The sequence below is a fragment of the Littorina saxatilis genome, linkage group LG9 (genome assembly GCF_037325665.1).
Source record: "Littorina saxatilis isolate snail1 linkage group LG9, US_GU_Lsax_2.0, whole genome shotgun sequence".
NCBI classification, from domain to species: Eukaryota; Metazoa; Mollusca; class Gastropoda; order Littorinimorpha; family Littorinidae; genus Littorina; species Littorina saxatilis.
The window spans coordinates 46,344,270-46,369,257 of NC_090253.1; the positions used below are offsets into that span (position 1 = coordinate 46,344,270).

General features: G+C 45.4%; 2 protein-coding genes across 3 annotated transcripts in view; one reads left to right on the top strand and one right to left on the bottom strand.

Moving 5' to 3' along the window:
- The window catches only part of LOC138976244 (uncharacterized), a 197,598-nt gene extending 194,351 nt beyond the window's left edge, over positions 1 to 3,247 (top strand). For both annotated transcript variants that reach the window (XM_070349076.1, XM_070349075.1), the window contains exon 5: positions 3,139 to 3,247. The gene's annotated coding sequence lies outside the window, so the exon portion shown is untranslated. The remainder of the gene's footprint in view (positions 1 to 3,138) is intronic.
- Positions 3,248 to 12,929: 9,682 nt separating this feature from the next.
- The window catches only part of LOC138976246 (solute carrier family 22 member 15-like), a 20,787-nt gene continuing 8,728 nt past the window's right edge, over positions 12,930 to 24,988 (bottom strand). The window contains exons 5-11 of the mRNA XM_070349078.1: positions 22,790 to 22,995; positions 21,955 to 22,329; positions 18,750 to 18,884; positions 17,331 to 17,416; positions 15,496 to 15,613; positions 13,791 to 13,863; positions 12,930 to 13,194 (exon numbers count right to left, since the gene is read on the bottom strand). Of these exons, the coding sequence (XP_070205179.1) occupies positions 12,970 to 13,194; positions 13,791 to 13,863; positions 15,496 to 15,613; positions 17,331 to 17,416; positions 18,750 to 18,884; positions 21,955 to 22,329; positions 22,790 to 22,995 (1,218 nt within the window). The 3' untranslated portion in view covers positions 12,930 to 12,969. The remainder of the gene's footprint in view (positions 13,195 to 13,790; positions 13,864 to 15,495; positions 15,614 to 17,330; positions 17,417 to 18,749; positions 18,885 to 21,954; positions 22,330 to 22,789; positions 22,996 to 24,988) is intronic.

A 24,988-nucleotide genomic window follows, 5' to 3' on the forward strand; every position in this document is an offset into this window, starting at 1 on the left:
TGGGAAAAAGTTAGATTTGGGTGTATTATTGGAAACTGAGCTGAACATTAGGAATAAATTTATGTTATGATTATTTGTATTTATTTACTTAAACATATTAGTTTACTGATAAAGTTTGATTTAAAAATGTGCACATTTGACTGAGAAAAGAAAAGACCTATGAAGAAGGTTTGCTCCAAGCCACACACGGGGAAAAAAAAATAATAATAATAATTGTAGTAGCAAACCTGCATGCAACTGAGGTTAAAAAAAAAGAAACATTGTATCATGCGGAATACAATACATCATACAAACAAAAAATGAAACATGGTAATGGTTACTGAAAACAAAACAAAAAGAGAAACAACCTATCAACTCTTTCTTATCCGAGGAATCACACGTGACCTATGGCAAATCACACGTGACCTATGGCAAACTCACTCGATCATCTATGGTCTCCACTGTGGAACACTTGTGTTCATCCTTGCCGACCGACGCAGTCCGGGTGTCGCTGGTCGAATCGTCAAAACTTCGGTTTCTTTTGGACGAGCGGCTCGTCTTGTGGGAATCCTTGTCTTCGAAACCGGACGACTAACAATGTGCCACTCTACGTATGTATCTTGCGTGTCGCAGTCTTGCTCAGCGTAACGTTCATGATGCGGCTCGCGAGTTTCTTTAGTGCCCATTGGTGTTGTTTTAGGTGGCTGATAGAATTTCTTGATTTCAGTACGGGTGACCCTTTTTGGGCCATCCAAACCATCATGTTGGATCAAGGCCCTGGCCACTGTTGCGGCTGTCTGGTCTCGTGTTGGAATCGCCACTGTGTACTTGGTGAAAACATCTGTCACTACCAGGACATTTTCTCTACCATCACTGGAGGGTTCGAGTAGGGTAAAGTCAACTGCCACAACTTCCAGCGGTTTTGTAGCAAGGAGATGACCCATTGGAGTGTGTGACTTCACGTTTTGTTTCTTTGCCACTTGGCACCGCTCACGTCGTCGGCACCATTCGTCCACATCTAAATGCATGTGCGGCCAAAAAGCTCTCCTGCGAAGGATTTGAAGAGTTCTGTCTGGGCCCTGATGTCCTGCTCGGTCATGACTCAAATGCAGAAGCGTTCCTTGCAGTGCCTCGGGAATGACTAACTGTTTGACTGGTCCAAACGTCGGGTCTGTGAGTCTTCGATACAGTAAACCTTTGTGGACTTCAAGTCGCTCAAGCTGTCGGAGCAATGGACGGGTGCGAGGGTCCATGTCTGACGTTTCTCTCTTCACTACCGGCTTTCTTTCTAGCACGTACGGCAAGATGGTGAATATGACAGAGTCCTCCTGCTGTGCTTGAAGAAGCTCGTGGTGTGAGATAGAGGGGAAAGGGCTGGCTTGATGAAGCTCGTGGTGTGAGATAGAGGGGAAAGGGCTGGCTTGAAGAAGCTCGTGGTGTGAGATAGAGGGGAAAGGGCTGGCTTGATGAAGCTCGTGGTGTGAGATAGAGGGGAAAGGGCTGGCTTGAAGAAGCTCGTGGTGTGAGATAGAGGGGAAAGGGCTGGCTTGAAGAAGCTCGTGGTGTGAGATAGAGGGGAAAGGGCTGGCTTGAAGAAGCTCGTGGTGTGAGATAGAGGGGAAAGGGCTGGCTTGATGAAGCTCGTGGTGTGAGATAGAGGGGAAAGGGCTGGCTTGATGAAGCTCGTGGTGTGAGATAGAGGGGAAAGGGCTGGCTTGATGAAGCTCGTGGTGTGAGATAGAGGGGAAAGGGCTGTGCTTGATGAAGCTCGTGGTGTGAGATAGAGGGGAAAGGGCTGGCTTGAAGAAGCTCGTGGTGTGAGATAGAGGAGAAAGGGCTGGCTTCGTCGTCCTCTACGTCAGTCTTCTCTGTCATGGGTTCCCGTTTCTTGGCGATATCTGTCAACTGTTGAACAGTGGCTGAGTGTACTGTCGCCTGGTTTACCTGCGCGGACTTTACCTTCTGGGAGGAAGAAACAGCTGTCCACTCCTCCTCTTCGCCGACAAGCTTTTCTGCAGGAAATCGTGACAGTGCGTCGGCATTCTTGTTCTCCCGTCCGGACCTGTACTCGACGGCTCCAAGTTTGGCTATCTGAAGGTGGCTTAGCGGGTTGTTGTCAGTGTAAACTACCAACTGCGCTCCGAGGAGATAGTGTCGAAATTTATCACACATTGCCCACTTCATCGCTAGAAGTTCCAGCTTCATGCTGCTATAGTTTTTCATCCCCTTTTCAGCAGGACGCAGAGAACGGCTTGCGTACGCGATGACTCGTCGCCCTCCATCCTGTTCTTGCGACAGAACTGCACCGAGTCCATCCAGGCTTGCGTCTGTCTCTAAGACGAATGGCTTGGTGAAATCCGCGTAGCCCAGGACTGGGGCAGCAGTGAGAGCTCCTTTCAGCTCGACGAAAGCCCGCTGACATCTAGCATCCCAGTCGTTTACAAGGGAGAGGTGTTTGCTCTTTCCCTTCTTCTCTTTGTCCTTTTGATAGGTGGTGGACACCAGGTTATTGAGTGGCTGAGATATTTTGGCAAAACCTTCAACAAATCGGCGGTAATAACTGGCAAATCCAAGGAATGATCGCAGCTCCCTGAGTGTACGAGGTGTTGGCCAGTTTGCGACAGATCTCATCTTAGCGTCTGACGTAGCGATGCCTTTCCCCGATACGGTGTACCCCAGATACTCTACACTACTTCTAGCCAGGCAGCATTTCTTGGGATTCAGCTTTAACCCTACTTCTCGAAGTCTGTCAAACACTATCTGAAGACGATCCATGTGCTCCTCAAAATTCTGGCTATAAACTTTGTCTGTCTGTGCGTGCGTGCGTGTGTGCGTGCGTGTGTGCGTGTGTATGTCTGTGGTAGAAACTTTAACAATTCGTCATTTGAAGACGTCACATTATGGCGTAAGAGGGTTAGACGTCACGCGAAGGAATTACTGAACGTCTCGGTCATTGTTATTTTGTGCGGGCCGTTGGGTTGTTTTTGATAATTATTATTAGTGCATTTACCACAGTTATGACAAGAACGGCTTGAAAAAAATCCGTCAGTAGCCAACTATTCCATAGGATTATTTCTCTAAGTTCAGATATGTTGCTGTTTTCCAGTGTATCGCCTTTTATGATGTTAACCAAGATACGTATCATACTTTCTCTTTCAGGCAGTACCACCTACGTCGATGCATCATTCTAACAGACATGAAGTTCGCTGACGGTAGCAGTACACCTGTTTTAGCATTTGAGAATAATTAAACAAAATTATTCATGCAATGCACCAGTGTTGGGTATTCTGTGACTGCAAACTGTCCGTGATATGTGTGTGTGTGTGTGTGTGTGTGTGTGTGTGTGTGTGTGTGTGTGTGTGTGTGTGTGTGTGTGTGTGTGTGTGTGTGTGTGTGTGTTTGCTGAACAATCCAGGATATGTTTCATCAAAGGAATAACGTATTCTTTCAAATCAGTTTCACTTTGCGGCGGAAATATCTGCTTCCTTAAAATCGTTGGCCTTTATATTTTGAAGAGTTGCCTTTTAAAAACGTGTTCAGTGCGCGCCAGACTTTTGAAACGTCTTTGCTGTTACCCACAAGTTTATTCAAATATGATCGCTTCGCGTTTCTCACAAGATTCTTTACTCTGTTACGCGCTTTTTTATAATCTTCAAATAATTTGTTTGTCTTTAACTGGTCGCGATACGCCATTGCTTCGATAATATCAATGGTTAACCAGGGAGGAAGTTTAGGATGTCTTCCTCGTTTCCGCCTCACAGGTGCATGTCGATTTACTACATCGATAAAGGGGGAATACCAGGCTTCAAGTGCCTCGTTAGGATCGGTAAAATTGGGCACAGAAGCAAAAGGTGTACAATTCAAATCATTAAAGAAGAGACCTTGATTAAAATGCTTAAAAGACCTGTATGAAATATAGGTGTGACCTTTTGATTCTGCCTTGGGTAACTTCATCAATTTGGAACAGCTTACAGGACTATAATTACTTACACTTAGGTCGGATACACAGGCACCTAAGACTGTGTCCGGATTATTCGTGTAAATATGATCGAGCAATGTAGACGTCGTTGAAGTTACCCTTGTGGGTGACTTTACAAGCTGTTTAAGCCCAAATAACTGAGTAGTTGATTCCCAGCTGGGATGGGACTTTAACATGTCTATGTTAAAATCGCCAAGCAACAGAACGTCAGCATTGTGTTTGCTCTTATTGTAAACATTGTCTAACATTTGTACAAAATGATCATACCACTCAAAATTTGCTGCAGGAATTCTTTAAAAAAAACACACGAATTGAGGGGCCATTGATTTTCTGGGTTTGAGTTCTAACCAAATGCATTCTACTGCGCTGGGTTCCAGGTCTATGCGTCTACGCGTAATGTTTTTAATTGAGTCATGAATTATACCGCGATTCCGGTCTGCCCTTGAATTTCTGGGTCTCGCCTTTCAACACAATAATCAAAAATCGCGATATCATTATCGGAAACCCTGGAATCTAATCTTGATTCAGAATAATACCAAATAAATGATAATTCGGAGATGCTTTTGCAAGGAAGGCACATACATCATGGACCTTATTATAGAGGTGATACACATTTAAATGACCAACACTGAGCATAATAAAACAAGGAGTAAACACACACAACAATAACTAACACATACACAGAAACTGTTATGAAAAAAGCAAAACAACAACCGTCACGAAAAAAGCAACACGACAGTCAGTTCAAACTATAAACACAAACAACAAATTTATGCTGGCAGTCTTGCAACACAATATGGTAAAGTCTCACAATAGCGTCACAGACCTCTGCACTAACACTCGACTTTAAACAAACGAGCTCAGTCAGCCTGACACAAACACAACTCCGTTCAGGCGAAGCGGGCAGATTACACGGATTACGTGGCACTGACAGTCACCACTCACACACGCTGGAGGGAATAGAGTCTTCAATCACGCCCTCGCAGAGAGAGAGAGAGAGAGAGAGGATGGACAGAAACACACAAGCAAAACACACACACACACACACACACACACACACACACGGCACACTACTGTAAAACAGGCACTAATCAAGCACCCCAGCTGGAAAAGCTTAGCAAATGCTTTCAGGAAGAGATATGTTTTCAGCTGGGTTTTAACAGATGCAAGGCTACAAGGTTTGTCAAACTTTATTTGGAAGCGCGTTCATTTTACCGCATGGATGTAGGAATGTTGTTCCCCGCTGGTCACCCTACTACATGCGACATATAAATAGACAGGATCGCCAACTCCTCGCGCGCCCTCTGCAACTATCGGAAAGCGGAAGAGACGATCTTTGCAGGGTCTTTACTTCCGGCGTGATTTTTTGACAATGCCCTTGCTTCTGTGACGAGTTAGTGTTTTTTTCATCATGCCTGGTTCTTACTGTGCGATTTCGTCCTTTTATTTCTGGCGTTTCTGAATGCGATGCAATTCAGGTTACAAATTAAGTAGATGTGCAACGCCAAGGCACTGCATACCCCAGCGAAAGACAAACCTCTCTCTCTCTCTCTCTCTCTCTCTCTCTCTCTCTCTCTCTCTCTCTCTCTCTCTCTCTCTCTCTCTCTCTCTCTCTTAAACACACACACACACGAACACACACACACACACACACATACACACACACACACACACATACCCCAAGTTACACACGTACACACATACACACTCACTCACACGCACTCACTCACTCTCTCACACACACTTCATACACACAAAACACACCCCCATACGCACATATAGACAGACGGACATACACACCTTTACAAACAAAGACACATACACACATACACTTACGCACACGCACAAACACACACACACACACACCCACTCTCTCTCTCTCTCTCTCTCTCTCTCTCTCTCTCTTTCTTTCTCTCTTTCTCTCTTATACAAACAGACACACACCCACACACACACACACACACACACACTCACACACACACACACATTGACTCACACAAATCTCATACACACAAAACACACAGTCATACGCACATACACGGTTGGGGTAGTGGTAAGGCGTCCGCCCCGTGATCGGGAGGTCGTGGGTTAGAACCCAGGCCGGGTCATACCTAAGACTTTAAAATTGGCAATCTAGTGGCTGCTCCGCCTGGCGTCTGGCATTATGGGGTTAGTGCATGCTAGGACATGCACACACACATTCACACACACACACACTCTTTCTCCCTCTCTCTCAGTCTTTCTTACACACACACACACACACACACACACACACACACACACACACACGCACACACGAGTACAGACTCATGCACGCACACACACACACACACACACACACACACACACACACACACACACACCCACTCTCTCACTCTCTCTTTCTCTCTCTCTTTCTCTCTTATACACAGACACACACCCCCCACACACACACACACACACACACACATACACACACACACACACACACACACACACTTTAAAATTGGCAATCTAGTGGCTGCTCCGCCTGGCGTCTGGCATTATGGGGTTAGTGCTAGGACTGGTTAGTCCGGTGTCAGAATAATGTGACTGGGTGAGACATGAAGCCTGTGCTGCGACTTCTGTCTTGTGTGTGGCGCACGTTATATGTCAAAGCAGCACCGCCCTGATATGGCCCTTCGTGGTCGGCTGGGCGTTAAACAAACAAACAAACAAACAAATCGTATCCTCCTCCGACAGAGTAGACCAAGTCGAACAGGATAGGTGAGTTAGTGAGTTTCTAAAAATGGCGCCGTTGTATGGCGACATGGTTCGACGGTGGCTGATTGTTGTCCTGTTTGTACGGGCTGTGTTGAGTGGAATGACTGAAAGTGTGATTGCATACAGCCGCAAAGATCTCCTGGACATTTTGGCATCTTCGTCTTGTGAGTACAAGCCGTCATTTCTCTACACTTCAGACGATTTTGTCGTCACTGACCCGACCTTGAATAGGCCTACACCCTCGAGCTCACTGCCACCATTTTTGCCTGACTCGAACCACAGGCGCCCGACGATACGTAAGCGTGGTAGGCGTGGCGGTGTTTTGGTCCGCTTTCGGCGACGTGCCCACCGCCCCCCCCTCCCTGCCATCGTCCTTGCCAACGTACGTTCTCTGAACAACAAGACCGACGAACTTTTCCACCTACTGTCTTTTAATCGTGAATTTAGCGATGCTTCTGTTTTATGTCTGACTGAAACCTGGCTCAAGCATGACAAACCTGACGCAGCGGTTACTCCCCCTGGCTACTCTGTTTACCGTGGCGACCGCTCTCACGAACTGTCTGGAAAAGCGGAGGGTGGTGGTGTTTGCTTCATGGTCAGCGATCGCTGGTGCAGGGACGTTACAGTGGTCTCTCAGTCATGCTCCCCACGTCTCGAACATCTGACAATCAACTGCAGGCCGCACTATTCGCCACGTGAGTTTTCCTCCGTTGTTCTCATTGCCGTGTACGTACCACCAGAGGCTAACGCCCCTCAGGCCATGAATGAACTGTACACTCATGTTACTGCAGCTGAAACGGCCTACCCTGACAGTGCTATTATTATCACAGGCGATTTTAACCACACTAGCCTGCGTAAGCCTATGCCCAGATACTACCAGCATGTACACTGCCCCACAAGAAATAAGAGCACTCTTGACCACTGCTATACCACAATCAAAGACGCTTATCGTGCAGTGCCCAGAGCACCCCTCGGCAACTCCGACCATGCAATGGTGGTTCTCACTCCGACCTACCGACAAAGACTCAAGGCTGTTAAGCCGGTTACAAAAACGGTCAAGAAATGGACTAGTGAGGCCTCCGAGACGCTGCAAGGTTGCTTTGAGGCCACGGATTGGGGCGTGTTCAGGGACAATTGTGATAGCTTAGATGAATACACTGATACTGTTACCTCATATATTGCCTTCTGTGAGCAGGTCTGCATTCCAACTAAGACTGTACGCATATATGGTAACAACAAGCCCTGGTTCAGTCGTGAGGTCAAGGTCAAACTTGACGCTAAGAACGATGCTTTCAAGAGCGACGACCAGGTGCGGTACAAGCAGGCCAAGGCAGAGGTCAAACGTGAGATCCGCCATGCAAAGACTACCTATCGCCAGAAGATTGAAGACCACTTCTCCTCGAACAACACCCGTGAGGTCTGGCGAGGCCTCCAGCAGGCCACAAACTATAAGCACAAGGCTGCGCCTTCAGACAATGTTGACCCTGACTTACCTGACAAACTGAATGTGTTTTATAGTAGGTTTGACCAGAAGAACCCCTCACTCGGTTACCGCCCTCCTCTCCCTGACGATGCGTCTCTTTTGGCGCCGGCATTTACCATCCAGGAGAGTGAGGTCAGGGGTCTCTTCCGTAAACAGAATCCAAGAAAGGCTTCTGGTCCTGACCTTGTCTCAACATCGACCTTGAGGTCCTGTGCTGACCAGCTCGCGCCTGTTTTTACTGACATTTTTAACACTTCTGTGCAGCAGATGTCTGTGCCACGGTGCTTCAAGTCTTCAGTAATTGTCCCAGTCCCCAAAAAGCCCAAGGTAACTCAGCTGAATGACTTCCGCCCTGTGGCACTGACATCTGTCATCATGAAGGTCCTGGAGCGGTTGATTCTGCGGCACCTGCGGGCTTTCACGGGTCACCTGTCTGACCCACTCCAGTTTGCTTACCAAGCCAACAGGTCCGTCGATGATGCCGTCGCCATGGGTCTTCATTTTGTCTTGCAGCACCTTGAGAACCCTCGCACCTACGCTAGAATGTTGTTCATTGATTATTCCTCCGCATTCAACACGATCATCCCTCACAAGCTCCTCCACAAACTGATTGGTCTCGATGTCCCTCTCTCTCTCTGCCACTGGCTTCTAGACTTCTTGCTTGACCGTCCTCAGGTCGTCCGACTCAACAACTCACTCTCTGCCTCACTCACTCTAAACACTGGTGCCCCGCAGGGCTGTGTTCTGTCCCCTCTACTCTTCACCCTTTTCACCAACGACTGCACCTCCGCTCACCCATCCACATACATAATCAAATTCTCAGACGACACCACCATTGAAGGCCTGATTTCTGACTCCAATGAGGACGCTTACCGGGGGGAGGTTCAAAGAGTGGTTGAGTGGTGCTCTGAAAATGATCTCGAGCTAAACGTTCTTAAAACAAAAGAAGTCGTTATCGACCCTCGACGAAAGAAAGACCCCATCTTGCCCCTTGAAATAAATGGGGAAGCTGTAGAACAGGTCTCTTCATTCAAATTTCTCGGCACACTGATCTCTGAAGACCTGAAATGGGACGGGAACACCACGTCCATCATTAAGAAGTGCCAGCAGCGGCTGCACTTCCTGAGACAGTTGCGCAAGTTCCGTATGTCACAGCAAATCATGGCGCAGTTCTATCGCGCAGTCGTTGAGAGCACCCTGTGTTTTTCTATCACGGTCTGGTATGGCAGCACCACTGAGAAAGAGAAACAGCTACTGGAGAGCATTGTGCGGACAGCCTCCAAAATCGCGGGCTGTGACTTCCCTTCCGTTGCCTCTATCTTTGAGTTGCGCTCAGGTCGAAAAGCAGGAAAGATTGTTCGCGACCCCTCCCACCCGGCAAACCACTTCTTCGAGCCTCTTCCATCTGGTAGGCGCTACAGAGCTTTGAAAGCCAGAACTAGTCGCTTTCGCTCTAGCTTCATCCCCCATGCTGTACTGACAACTCCTGTAGTGAAGACGTTGTAATATACTGTAGTTATAGGATTGGGGGGGGGGGGGGGTTCTTTTGTTACTTAGTCCTTTCACTGCATTCCATTACTGTTCTCATAACTTGTGATAGTGGAAATATGTGCAATGTGGAATGGTCCTTATTTTTTAGGTGCTGGAGTAGTTCTGTGATGGTAGTAGTTTTGTGCAATGCGACTCTAAGTTCAGGTGCTTGAGTGGATCTGTGATAGTCTGTTAATACTGTTGTTTTAAACTGTCTAGATCATGATTATATAATTTTATGTGATGATCTGACTAAATGATAATAATTACATGTACTACTTACTTTTAAATGGATTATAAATTTTAGGTATTGTTCTAGTATTCACTAATGTTGTATTGATATTACTGGCACCCCTTTTAAACTGATATGGTTTTTACGTTTACAAGGCGACGATGTGAATTTGTGATGTAGATATGTGGCTGGTTATGTGTGAGAATGTAAATAATTGTGTGTGTGTGTGTGTGTGTGTGTGTGTGTGTGTGTGTGTGTGTGTGTGTGTGTGTGTGTGTGTGTGTGTGTGTGTGAGTTGTGTCTGTGTGTGCATGACAGTGTAATGTACGTATGTATGCATGCATGGTGATGTGTGTCTGCATATGTGTCTGGTTGGTTTTTATTTTATTTTTACCGTGCCGTGCCAAGATGAAATCCTTTTGCAAAATTGGTGAATAAATATCTTGTATCTTGTATCTTGTATCTTGTGGTGACACTCTTTCGCAGACCGGTGTGAAACACAGCTTGTTTTGCTGAAGCACACACACACACACACACACACACACACACACACACACACAAACACACACACACACACACACACACACACACACACACATACACATACACACACAATGGTTAAGGGAAGCAAGAAAGAAAATTAAATACGCAAAACAATATATTAGGATGTTTGTTGACAGACCAGCTTTTTTCTTGGTTTGTTTGTTTGTTTGTTTGCTTAACGCCCAGCCGACCACAAAGGGCCATATCAGGGCGGTGCTGCTTTGACATATAACGTGCGCCACACACAAGACAGAAGTCGCAGCACAGGCGTCATGTCTCACCCAGTCACATTATTCTGACACCGGACCAACCAGTCCTAGCACTAACCCCATAATGCCAGACGCCAGGCGGAGCAGCCACTAGATTGCCAATTTTAAAGTCTTAGGTTATGACCCGGCCGGGGTTCGAACCCACGACCTCCCGATCACGGGGCGGACGCGTTACCACTAGGCCAACCGTGCCGGTAGCGATACGGCATGGACCGATGATGATCAGAATGCAGTTACATAGTCACACCGTTCCGCTACGGCCTTAAAAATACAGTTCCAACCACCTACCAATTCAGTAAATGAGGATTTTTCATACCGTGCCAATTTTGACAAAAAGGTGGAATCTCCTGGAATAAATCCGGACTGGTAGGGTTCAAGAACATGAAATATTCAAAAACTCGTGATTGAACGCATTCTTCAAAGACTTTACAAATGCCACTTTAAAAAGTAATGGGTCGATATTTTCAACATCAAATCTGTTCCCCTTTTCTTTAATAATGGGTGACATGTATATTGCACATACAAAAAAGGGTAATCTTGAACTTTAGTGTGTTAAATTCAGAGCTCAGAATTCAGAGGCATCTAAGCCTCCAAATTTGCAGAACCAAGTCATTTTTAGATCCCTTTGAAGTCACGGAATGAACTGTACCTGTGTACGATTGCATTTTGTTTACATGCGTCAAATTTATACGGAACTATCCGTGAATTGCGACAGGGGATGTAACTCTGTCGTGTAAATGATATCCCTTGGTTGAAAAAGTAAGCCTTTTGGCATCATTTTCGTTGATCAAACAACCAAATTAATTATGCTTAAGTTTGGAGCTCAATCCGTCAATTAATTTCACGACAAATGTTCTTTGGCTTGTTTACAGGGACTTGTATCAAAAATAAGTAAAGAATGCCACTGAATTCTGAGCTATGAATTTAACACACTAAAGTTCAAGATTACCCCAAAAAGTTAACCTACCTGTACTTGTTTGACGTTGTGTGCTACTTGTTTTGTGAGCGATTACATGCAGATGTGTGTGTGTGTGTGTGTGTGTGTGTGTGTGTGTGTGTGTCTGTCTGTCTGTGTGTGTGTGTCTGTGTGTTTGTGTGTGTGTGTGAGGGAGAGAGAGAGAGAGAGAGAGAGAGAGAGAAAGGAGAGAGGGAGACAGAGAGAGAGAGGGGGACAGAGAAAAAGAGACAGACAACCGTACAGACAGACCGACAGACAGGCAGTCAGACAGACGTTGTGTGATACTTGTTTTGTGTGCGAGTACATGCAGATGTGTGTGCGGGTGGGTGAGTGGCAGTGTGTATGCGTGCGTGTGTGTGTGTGTGTGTGTGTGCGTGAGAGAGAGAGAGAGACAGACAGAGAGACAGACAGACAGACAGACAGACAAACAAACAGGCAGGCAGGCAGGCAGGCAGACAGTAGACAGATAATTTTGAAGAGTTTAGTAGCCAAATGCACTAACGCTTCTTGCAGCTGTGCACAGCCTGACGCATCCAAAGTGATTTATTTAACGCCTTATTTAAAATTGTGCATTTCGTCTGTCAGCTGTTTTCTTCAGAACAGTAAACCTACAATGCTTTTTACACCCCCGGTATAGGGGTGTGTATAGGTTTCGCTCGATGTGTTTGTTTGTTTGTTTGCTTGTGTTCGCATATAGATCTCAAGAATGAACGGACCGATCGTCACCAAACTTGGTGAACAGGTTCTATACATTCCTGAGACGGTCCTTACAAAAATTGGGACCAGTCAAACACACGGTTAGGGAGTTATTGGTGGATTAAGATTCTACAAGGACTTATAGAGGGACATATTAATGGTCAAAGGGAAATAACCACACTTGTTAGCAGTGCCTGCTCAGTTGGTGGCAGTGAGAATGCTAAGGACGGGGGTGTTTTTCCTACCTCGGAGGAATTTCTTGTTTTACATGTACATATTTTTGATACTGCGACCGCCAAGCTCTGATCACCCCCCCCCCCCCCCCCCACCCCAGGCGTGTTGTAATTGTCCAAGTGTGTTCTGTTTTATGTTTTAGTCCCCTTGTTTAGGTGATGTCCTGTAATGTACAGCATATAGGCTACATGTAAAAAAAAAAAGTAAAAAAATTTAAAAAAAACTACATACAATGCTCACACATCCACCAGTCATCAAAACTGAAAACTGTTTGAAGACAGAAATGTTTTCCTTTGGATTTATTGAACAGAACATGTTGGTACACTACTTGGTTTGATATAATTCGTAGTCCGACTCTTCCTGGCCGCTTCTCTCGCAACAGCGATACTTTTTTTTAGTGGAAGTGACGTCATTATACCACATTTCCACGTCATGCGTGGTCTGTGGCAGCTCTCTGTCCTTGCTTTCAGGCAGAGCCAGCAGACACAGTACGGCCAGCGCGCAGCAAGCCCCGAACACTGCTCCTGGCGCCCAGATAGCGTAGTCTGCCTGCAAAACATTTCACTGTATTTCATTTACTTTACTTTATTGTTTTATCCCAATGTTGGGAAATGTGGGTCGCTTCCTACCAGTGGAAAGCTAGCAGCAACAAGAGTGGCGCTACCCAGGTGGGTGCGTGTTTAGGTGTTATCAGCCACCTGCACTTATGGCAGAATGACCGAGGTCTTTTACGTACCACTGTGGTGACACGGAGGTGGAGGTGGATGATATTAAAGAAGAGGAGGAGAACATGGATATTGAACACTGTGTTATCTCGAAGGAGAAATTCGTGTTAATTGGTCAATCACAACATCAACAAACAAACAAAAATGTATAATGAAACAACATATAACATTTAACTTTACTACACAACAACAAAATGTTCAGTAAACATAATTGCACATGCTAGTGCACTAATTAATTCAAGAACAAAAGGCTGAAGCACGTATTAACACAAGCTCATAATTCATATTCTTTCTTAGTTGCGACTTTTTTTAAACAGGATGTCCCATGTGCCGGCAAGATCTACTGCAGCAACTAGGATGCCATCCATACACTATCATGACGATGTTCATGGTTTCATTCATGTCATTGGAAGAACTTACCAGAATATTTGCATAAGGTGAGATCATCATTCCAAGGGTTGCACAAGCGGACGATGTTCCTAGAGCCCGATTCCTTGAATATAAGAGAGGCAAATGCATTATTCAAAACATAATAAACCCGAACCTTATATATATCAAAACACGGAATGTTTGTGTTTATCCAATGAGCTTTATCACTACTATTTATTTAAAGCATATCTATTAAGCGTCCCGTTAGTCGTTGTTCACGGTCTTCCAGTGTAAGCTCTTTTCGCATCTCCCCCCCTCCACACACACACACACACACACACACACACACACACACACACACACACACACACACACACACACACACATACACTGTTTCAGTCAGGTCTGGGCAAGAGAAAAAACAACATTATTTCCGAGAGAGAACTGTGTGCAGACTCTTCGAGGTGACTGAACACTCTGCACGCATGCGCACGATAAGGATCCCACGCTCACAGCGAAAACTCTCAGGACTTGAAACACATGCACGCATCATCTCTCGCCTTTCACCCTCATGATGGTACCTCGGTAATTTGATTAGACAAGCCTAACGCCGGCGAGTCGAATAACGCAAGAACATAGTGATTGTTGGAATCAAAATATCACAGCATCAGCGTATTACCAATGCATGCCCCCCCCCCCCCCCCCTTTCCCAATAGGCGAATAGGTATGAGAGAACGTTAAAATCAAATAGTCTGTCAGCCATTCAGCGGTTCGAATAGCAATGTTTCATTTAGCGAGAACGAGACAGCCTTGTCTGATTGAGCAATTATGTGACAATTATGTGATCCGGTCACGTTCCCGTTACCATTGATAGCCAAACCCGGTGTAGGATCCGGTCCGGTCCCCCCTCTGAAGTAGTCCCCCGGGGGACCAATTCGTGGCAAAAACTGCTCTATAATGGTCCCCCCTTAGACATCCAGCCTCGTTTTTCTTAGGCATTCAAGCCATTTTCAATCTATATCTTCGTCCGGTATTATGTAGTGCACAGACAGCAATCTCTTTGTTTGACTATATTTTGCAGAAAATAAAATAGATCTGATTTATAATGCCGTTCAAAAGAAAAATCACATGAAATAAAATGAATAATAAATAAATACTGATAAGAAGAAATGAAAGCAGTCTCTGATTCTTTCCTTTCTTTTCTCTGAAATTGCTGGTAACGTTACTAACATTGTAACAAGAAAAACGAGGCTGGATGTCTAAGGGGGGACCATTATAGAGCAGTTTTTGCCACGAATTGGTCCCCCGGGGGACTACTTCAGAGGGGGGACCGGACCGGATCCTACACCGGCACCAATGGCAGCAATACCATGGACAAGTCGACTAAGCTCAGGCAGTTAGAGCCCTGTGGAGTCAAGCCTAGAGTAATATTATTTTTCCTTTTCATTGGTTTTTTTTCCAAAATTTAATTGCTGGAACATTGGAGTCGCTTCCTGGATTCCTCTCAGTGGAAAACTAGCAGCAAGAAGAGTCGCGCTACCCAGATGTGGGCGTAGTCAACCACCTGCAATTATGATGGAATGACCGAGACTTTTAATGTCACAGCGCTGACCAGGGGCTGGGACATGGATACTGCTTTTGAATCTGCACTCAACGTTGACCCGTGTCCGTCCCGGCCTGGACTCTGCCCGTGAAAACAAGCCCAGCGCTATATCAACTTGGCCACCCACGCCCCCACGAATAAAATACTTCATACCTGATGTTTGTCGGGAAGATCTCAGGCGTGAACAGGTACATTGTATTGAAAGCTCCACCAATTCCCATCTTGCCGAGCAGGGAGACGACCGTACCGGTTATGTGTACACCCGATACGTCTGTGGAAACAGCAACAACAACGGTATTTACCAGCCTACTCACCCGCCCACTGCCAGCTTCACGGTAATGCGTACCCATAGCGCGGCTCTGCATGGGTGGGAATGTTCTGAGCAAAACACTATGAGTTACTCCATACCCCCCGCCTCCATGGAACTTCTTGACCCCAACAAATGGGGGGGGGGGGGGGGAGTTTGCCCAGTCGGTAGAAGCGCTGGCTTTAAAACCGGTTGTTACTATCCGCGTGGGTTCAACCCCCAAGTTCGGCGCGGGATGTGTGTCCCAGAGTCAACTTTGTGCAGACTCTCCTCGGTGTCCGAACACCCCCGTGTGCACGCATGCGCACGATAAAGATCCCAGGGTCACAGCGAAAGCCTCAGGCCTTGGAAACACGAATACATGCATGCAAAAATATGAAGCCCGGGTGTCCGTTCGGCCAACAGCCAAAAAAGTAACCATTTCAGCACTGACCCAAGACGACCCAACCAGGTCCCAAGCCCATTTCAGGTCTCCTCTAGCAGCCGGCAGCCAGCTGTCTACATCCCCCCCCTCCCCCGCATTTTTATTTTTTTATTTTCATACAAAGCCGGGTTTTCCCGTGTAACATGCCCCTAATGGCTTTGCCGTGAGGGCGTAAAACTTTCATTTCACTCACCCGCCCCCACTCCCTCCTATGCTTATGAGACAGGGAGACTACTGCGTCACCCTTCAAGGCAGACTCTGCAGTTGTCGACCGTGGAAGAACGCGAGCTTTGTGTACGTAGCTCGACGTTTCTTCTATGTCGCTTTTTTGTTTGTTTGTTTGTTTGCTTAACGCCCAGCCGACCAAGAAGGGCCATATCAGGGCGGTGCTGCTTTGACATATAGCGTGCGCCACACACAAGACCGAAGTCGCAGCACAGGCTTCATCAGTCAGTGTCTCACCCAGTCACATTATTCTGACACCGGACCATGTGACCAGTCCTAGCACTAACCCCATAATGCCAGACGCCAGGCGGAGCAGCCACTAGATTGCCAATTTTAAAGTCTTAGGTATGACCCGGCCGGGGTTCGAACCCACGACCTCCCGATCACGGGGCGGACGCCTTACCACTAGGCCAACCGTGCCGGTTTCTACGTCGCTCACACCTGTGAATTGTAGTTCTGTTTGTGACAGGGTCTGGCTGCCGCTGTTTCTGTATATTATGTTCCTGGGAACCTTTGCGTACCCACAACTTATAGGGCATAGAAATCAGCTCTAACATTCTTAATCCTGTTTGACTGGGTTATATGCCTCCAAAGGTGATTATTGTGTTCCGACACTCGGTTACGTTTACATCGCGTTGATTTAGGACAAGGGGCCACTGGTCCCACGGCCATCCAGCCATCCATGCAGACAGACACTGTTGAATAATATGACTCACTGATTGAACACTCTGGTTGGCCCTCCATAAATAACAAACACAATATTTCTCAGCGACACAAAAATGTTCTGTCAGTTTTGTGTCACTATTCATACTATACCATACTATGGTAAACAATACTATAGTAAACTAATACTACACTATACTATACTATACTTTAATATACTATACGATACTATACAATACTACACTATATGCTATGCTAAGCCATACTATACTATACATATATATATATACAATATTATACTATACTATAAAGTATACTATACTATACTATACTATACTATACTATACTATACTATACTATGCGCAGTACCTTTGTAATGGGAACACACACTGCTAGCTATCAAGCCAATACCGGCGATAATGTGGAAGAGAACGAGTGTCGGCTTTCTGCCAAATCTGCGCACACAGAAAACAACATCCCAAACTTCTATGTCATCATCATCATCATCATCATCATCATCATCATCATCATCATCATCATCATCATCACCATGGTCACCATCGTCACCATCGTCATCATCATCATCATCATCATCATCATCATCATCATCATCATCATCATCATCATCTCCACCCAAACTACCCGCCATAGATCATAACTTCAGACGTGCAGTGCTCAGTACACACATGTGGTCATGCTTGTGCAACTATTTCTGTAAGCAGTCTACTTTCAAACTGACTCCATCTCGTTAAAGCAGTTCGGCTGTGCAACTATTTCTGTAAGCAGTCTACTTTCAAACTCCATCTCGTGAAAGCAGTTCGGCTGTGCAACTATTTCTGTAAGCAGTCTACTTTCAAACTCCATCTCGTGAAAGCAGTTCGGCTGTGCAACTATTTCTGTAAGCAGTCTACTTTCAAATCCATCTCGTGAAAGCAGTTCGGCTGTGCAACTATTTCTGTAAGCAGTCTACTTTCAAACTCCATCTCGTGAAAGCAGTTCGGCTGTGCAACTATTTCTGTAAGCAGTCTACTTTCAAACTGACTCCATCTCGTTAAAGCAGTTCGGCTGTCCATCTCAGATCTGGCCAGGGTTTTACTAATTTAGTTGAATAAATAAAATTCTCACTGTGCACATAACGTATCCAGGCTCATTGCTCATTGTTCATTGTTGCGGGTATATGATTTAATTCCCCACTATTTAATTCATCGGGCTCAAGGTCGGAACCGAGATCTCTTTAAATTCATTTTGTCTACATTCAATCAAACAACTGAGCACATGTCCAACCAAGCAAGTAACCAACCGAGCAACTAACTAAGTAATCAACCAAGCAACCAACTAACTTACTGACTCGATCACTCACTCACTCACTCACTAACTAAACAAGTGATCAAGCATTTAACCAACCAAACATAAAACAAACTTCTTGACTAAACTCCGAGCGATGGAAAGTCTGCAGCCAGGTAACTGCAGTACACTCGATGAAACTAAAAACAAACTTTTCTTTCCCCAGAATATGACGTCACTCCCAGGGGGCTATAATATCGGGAGATAACCCTCACACCAGAATATGACGTCACTCCCCTGGGGCTATAACATTGGGAGATAGCCCGCACACCAGAATATGACGTCCCTCCCAGGGGGCTATAATATTGGGAGATAGCCCTCACACCAGAATATGACGTCACTTCCCGGGGGCTATAATATCGGGAGATAGCCCTCACATCAGAATATGACGTCACTCCCAGGGGGCTATAATATCGGGAGATAGCCCTCACATTCAAACTGTACCTGCTCAGCATGAAGACCATAAGAATACAAGAGGCCCCTTCGACAAGAGAGTTGAGGAAGAAGCTGGTGTAGAGGTCGAGAGCCATTTGGTCCGACATCAGGTACAGGGCGTTGTAGATCAGGCTATCCACAAACCTATGTGTGTGTGTGTGTGTGTGTGTGTGTGTGTGTGTGTGTGTGTGTGTGTGTGTGTGTGTAGTGTGTAGTGTGTGTGTGTGGGATGGGTGGGTGTGTGTGTGTTTGTGTGTGTGGGTGTGTGTGGGTGTATGTGTGTGTGTGCAAAGAAAAAAATAAAGCGCACGTCAAGGCAAGTCAAATATATCTATACCCAGCTCCTTCTACTGTAAACGACTCTCATCATCACATTCACGCTTTCACGTTGAATTATGAGCATGCTTTCACTTGGCCACGTGCCAAAGATCAAGCGCCTTTCACGTGGAATAAGAGCATTCTTGCACTCTCTCTCTCGATCTCTCTCTCTCTCGATCTCGACGAACACATTTGCTGTGACAAAAGTTCAACATTTTCAGCAACAACAGCCACTAAGATGTCAGTTTTAGGCCTACCTAAAACTGTGGAGTCTATTCTGACCACCATTATCGCGGACCACGCTCTTATCTCCTGGAAGGTGACAGGCGAAGGCGACAAACCTGTCGTCGTGCTTCGCTTCAACTCCGCAGAGCAACAAGATGGCGAGTCGACATTACCAGTGGGCGCGTGGAGGCGGCAAACCCCCGTCACAGATACGCCCGCAAGAAAAGGCGTGCTACTTCACGGACTGGGCGCAAGTGGTTGGCAGACCAAAGACTGTTCGCATGATAGTGCGGTAAATCAGACCATAGACCAAATAGCCTGGACCGCCAACTCATCACGTGACCCTTCGAGGTTACGACGCTCGACTTTCAGGGGCGCTTAGCGTCCGGTTTGAAAGGCCAGCGATTCGAAGACGGTGAAAAGAAAGCACGCTCCAGTTATTTGTGACAATGGGAGGTGACAATGAACTGGATTTTCCAAAACTCCAAACTAAACTTAACAAAACTCATCGAAAAACATGTTCCATATGCACTTTAGCTGAGTTTATTTTAGCATTTTCAGAACTTACCTCGGCAACTTCGTCCATGTTTACAATCGACACCGGATATGACATCCCCCTGATTTCTGAAAGGCCATGTAAGCGTAGGTTCCTAAATGCGAGAGGCCACTACCTCGTAATAGAGAGAAAGAGCGGAGAGAGAGCTAGTTGGCGGTCCAAGATAAATGGTCTATGATCAGACAGACGACAACAGTGAGAGTCTGGCACACATGGAAAAGATAACGTCTGAAAGAGGTGTTAACATCAGACACATCAAGCTGCTGGTTAGTGCCGAACTGAGAGACCGCCGTAAACAAAGACTCAAGTTCTCCGCGAAAGAAGAAGAAATGAATCTTTTGATACTGTTGTACTTGAAAAACATATTGGCACTCAGAGTTTGTACTGCAAACGTGATGATGTTGTGCTCATGTATGATTTCAGCACACGCTGGTTCGTCGACCAGTCAGACAGCATGACCAAGCATCAGAAACATGCCATTTCGTCTTCGGACATTACCCCCGATCAGCAAAGATCGGTACGCTGATCGAGTTGTAAAAGAAGAACTGGAAGAAGATCTGAGAATAGTGTCTCGAGTAGTCCGCTTTTACTTAGGATGAACAGTTTCAAACACCGTTGTGTTGGTTTTTTTTTCATTCTTGGACTGTCTAGTGCTGAAAAGGGCCGTCACGCACGTTTTATTGACTTACAATATCTGTCACCACACGGAAGAAAACAACAGACTGAAGGTCTGATCAAATCATGATGTTATATGATGCATGGTATTGGTGTGCAGTGTGAGTCAAGGTATCCCTGACTCTGACAAAATTAATGCAGTGGACTCCCTATCGGACTTCCAGAAGCGAGAACTTTGCGCGATCGTGCATGCTTCGGTATATAGAAAGCTTTGTACTTCGACATCTCTCTCTCTAGCAGCACAAACGTTTTTAAGACCAGATATACGTCTTATCTCATGAAGTCTAAATAAACATCTGTTGTCGCTAGAATGGTTGTTAAAACCAACAACCGGTGCTTTTTAACAATGTATTATTATTTTTATATACACTGATTTTTTTCGAATGCAGTGTATGTCAATGGGCATGGCATTTACAGCTTTGTTGCGTCAGTGCAATCTACTCTATAATTCTTAACTCATGTCAAATGAACTTACATTTTTCATTTAAGCAATGTATTGTATGTAAATTGATGATATGTTCTTACTTTCATTTTATTATAATCATGTTGTAGTAGTTTTCTTTACTTACCCCCCGCGGGTTAAGGGAAAGAATTTACCCGATGCTCCCCAGCATGTCGTAAGAGGCAACTAACGGATTCTGTTTCTCCTTTTACCCTTGTTAAGTGTTTCTTGTATAGAATATAGTCAATGTTTGTAAAGATTTTAGTCAAGCAGTATGTAAGAAATGTTAAGTCCTTTGTACTGGAAACTTGCATTCTCCCAGTAAGGTCATATATTGTACTACGTTGCAAGCCCCTGGAGCAATTTTTTGATTAGTGCTTTTGTGAACAAGAAACAATTAACAAGTGGCTCTGTCCCATCCCCCCCTTTCCCCGTCGCGATATAACCTTGAACGGTTGAAAACGACGTTAAACACCAAATAAAGAAAGAAAGTCAAGCAGTATGTAAGAAATGATAAGTCCTTTGTACTGGAAACTTGCATTCTCCCAGTAAGGTAATATATTGTACTACGTTGCAAGCCCCTGGAGCAACTTTTTGATTAGTGCTTTTGTGAACAGGAAACAATTGACAAGTGGCTCTATCCCCTCTCCCCCCTTTCCCCGTCGCGATATAACCTTCGTGGTTGAAAACGACGTTAAACACCAAATAAAGAAAGAAAGAAAGAAAGTTTTCTTTACTTGCTTATTCTTTAGCAATTTTAGACTAGTCCCTCTTTAGGGCGAGGGCCAGATGTAAAAAAGCAGATCACTGCTTACTCTATTACCCTCGTTAAATACAGAATTGTTCTTGTTCTTGTTCTCTTTCTTTCTCTCTCGGTTTGTTTGCATCTTCCTTTAAAAAAAAAATACTGACCTAAAGTAACAATACTTTACAACAACATTCAGAAATAGGAAAAGAAGGCTTAGGGCTTAGGAGTAACCCTTACAATATTGTCTTACCATATAAAGACAGACAGCAAAATATGTTTTCTCAGCAGCCTGTGCCTGAGAAGATCAAGGAAGCTGAGTTTCTCTTCCAAGACTTCCACAGACCCTGTCCAGTCCTTCTGATGATGTCCTTCACCTTCTTCAAAGAAGGAACTTCTGGGCCCTTGCTTCTCTTCTTCTTTCGCTGTGGTCTCTCCGGGAAGGGGATGTTTCTCTCCGTTGACTGAAAGTAAAGGTGGCTCTGATTCGTGCCGACTGAGGCTGTGAAAAACGTGGAGGATGCTTTGAGGGTCTTTACGATTCAATCGTGCAGCTTGTTTCAGCACTTCTTCTGCCTCGTCGATCTTGCCATTGGCCACAAGCCATCGAACGGGTTCCTTGATGAAACTGGAATAATGACAAAATAATCTTTAAAGTATAACGTTACTCTAACAAATTCAGTCTACTAATCCGGTTGTTTTTCGAATGTTGTGCAGGTCGATAAAGTTGTTTCTTTCTTGGGCCGTGAAAACATGGAACAGCATGCATGGAATCTAAGATTGCTGGTTTTAATATGTTGGGTCCAATTGTCAAGCATGGTTAGTTTCAAAATCGAATCTTACATTACATGAACGGACTGACTGAGTTGTCACACTTACTTCCTCTCTGCTCAGCATATTATTCATGTTTTCGTTGCTTGTACTTAGCATCGTGACAGTTGCCTAATTTTTCTTCTTCGCGAGTTTTCTTTCTGTGTCTGCTTTGGTTTTCCCACGTATATGTCAAAGCTTAATAAGCCTAAAGCAAAATGAAATCCGTGGAAAACCTTGCCAAAAGCTTGAAGCAAAATGTAGGCAGTTCAACTTACATGGCGAGTACAAGCACCAGAGCAGGACCCCAGGACAGTGCTAGCTGCAGAATTCTCCACGAGTAGGACCTCAGGAGGTAGGCTAAGGGCGCGAGACTGGCGATGCACATTGCCCACCACAGGGTGCTGAAGAACCCGCTGAACAGAGCCCGCTTGGAAGACGGGAACAGTTCCACGCCTGCCGTAACGGATACCAGGCCTATACCCTGTTCGATTTTGGTTCCAGAACAAAAACAACAAACTAATCAGGCTTTTGATGGTGTTTGCTTGACTGCAAAGCTCATGCACTAACTGTCTTGTTTAACGCTGGTTTCATTTTTAATCTGGATATCAAGTATACCTCATCTGTGGTTCTTGAACAAGCACTCTGTGTGGTTTCAGGAAAACAAATTAGTTATGCTTTCGATAGTGTTTGCTTGAATGCAAAGCTCATGCATTAACTGTCTTGTTCCAGGCCAACGCTGGTTTCATTTTTAACCTTCGCCAGAACACACATAAACCCTTGCATAACCGACGATGCGGGTCGTCCATGGCCCATATTTGTTATAGAGGCCCCGAAGTGTTTATTCCTCAACCGATGGTGCGGGTCCTCCACGACCCATATTCTCCAAGAGAGTCATACATCATGTGATCATGGTTTTTTTGCGGGAAAAGAGACCAGGAATTCCAAAGCTGCACAGAGAGCATGCAACAAGACAGTTGATATTTATTTTGTGTCCAAGTTGAAATATTTCTCTGTGTGTGTGTGTGTGTGCGTCTGTGTGTTAGTGAGTGTGTTTGTGTGTGTGTGCCAGTGTGTGTTTGTGTGTGTGTGTGGGGGTAACTCCAAAATGGGCTATTTAATTTTGTTGTGCGTATTTTCAGTGATGATATTGTTTTGAAAGTTATTGTTTTGTCTAAAAGAGCACTTTTATGCAACCCGGTTGTGGTGATGAATCTTCTTTCTTCTTCTTCTCGATCGCTCAGATGGTGATGAATCAATGGCGGCTTTGTAGATAACGAGTCATGAATAACGTACTGTTGAAAACCAAAGTAATACATTGCAGTGAAAACGTTTATGTGTGGAGACTCGTGTGTTTAACCTTTGTGTGTGTGTGAGTGTGTATGTGTGTGTGTCTGTGCGCGCGCACGTGCGAGTGTTTGTGTGTGTGTGTGTTTGTTCGGTGTGTGTGATGTGAATGCACGTGTGCTTGCGTGTATTTGTGTGTGTGTGTGAGCGCGTGCGTGTATGTGTGTGTGTGGGGGGGGAGGGGGGAGGGGTGGGGTGATGTGTTATGTAAGCCTATAAAAGTTCCTCACTGATGGCCCTAATGAATGGAGCACGCTCGTCATCTTTTGAGAGCTTGTGCTCTGGGAAACGCAGCTTCCAGATGACACGAGCTGCAATGTTGGACAGGTCAAGGATGTTAAAAAACATGACCATTGGCCACCTTTGCGTTCTGCGCTTTATGGTGTATATATTATATATACCATGTGCCATTTTATCGACTGTATCGACAGCTCCTTTTGTGTCATTATAGAATAGAACTATCTCTGGTTTTCTGTTTGTGTTTGCTGGCGTTGCATCAATGACACCAGTGTCGTGCATAGTGCTGATCAACACAACCTGCTTGTTCTTTTTGCTCTGGTATTGTACAAGTGTATGGTTCTTGTCAAACATGAAGCGACTATCATGGAGAGGCAACTTTTATTTACTCTCGAAGGAGTCTGGCAAGAACCGCTTGTTCTGCCTGACAACGCCAACTGTGGTCAAGTCATTCTTCAGAAGTGTTTCCGTGAGGACATGGTCTGTAAAGTAATTGTCACATGTGACATTTCGCCCACTTTTGAAGAAAGGCGTGACCAGATCAATGGCAGTATTGCGCCCCAGATTGATAGTCCTTGGCTGACCAGCTGCTCGCCCCAAACAAGGGATGCCCTTCAATGGAAAGTAATTGGACTGAGAATCTGCCACCCAGAAGACTTTTATGCCATATTTATCCGGCTTGGATGGCAGGTACTGCAGAAAGCTGCAGCGTCCCCTAAAGGGCACCAGCTGCTCGTCCACAGTCACATAGCAGCCTGGGACATAATGTTGGGACAAGTTCTTCATGAACTCGTCCCACATGTCACGGAACGGTGCAAATATGTACCCCCCGCGGGTTAGGGGGAGTCCCATATTGGTTGGGACTAGAAAGAATTTACCCGATGCTACCCAGC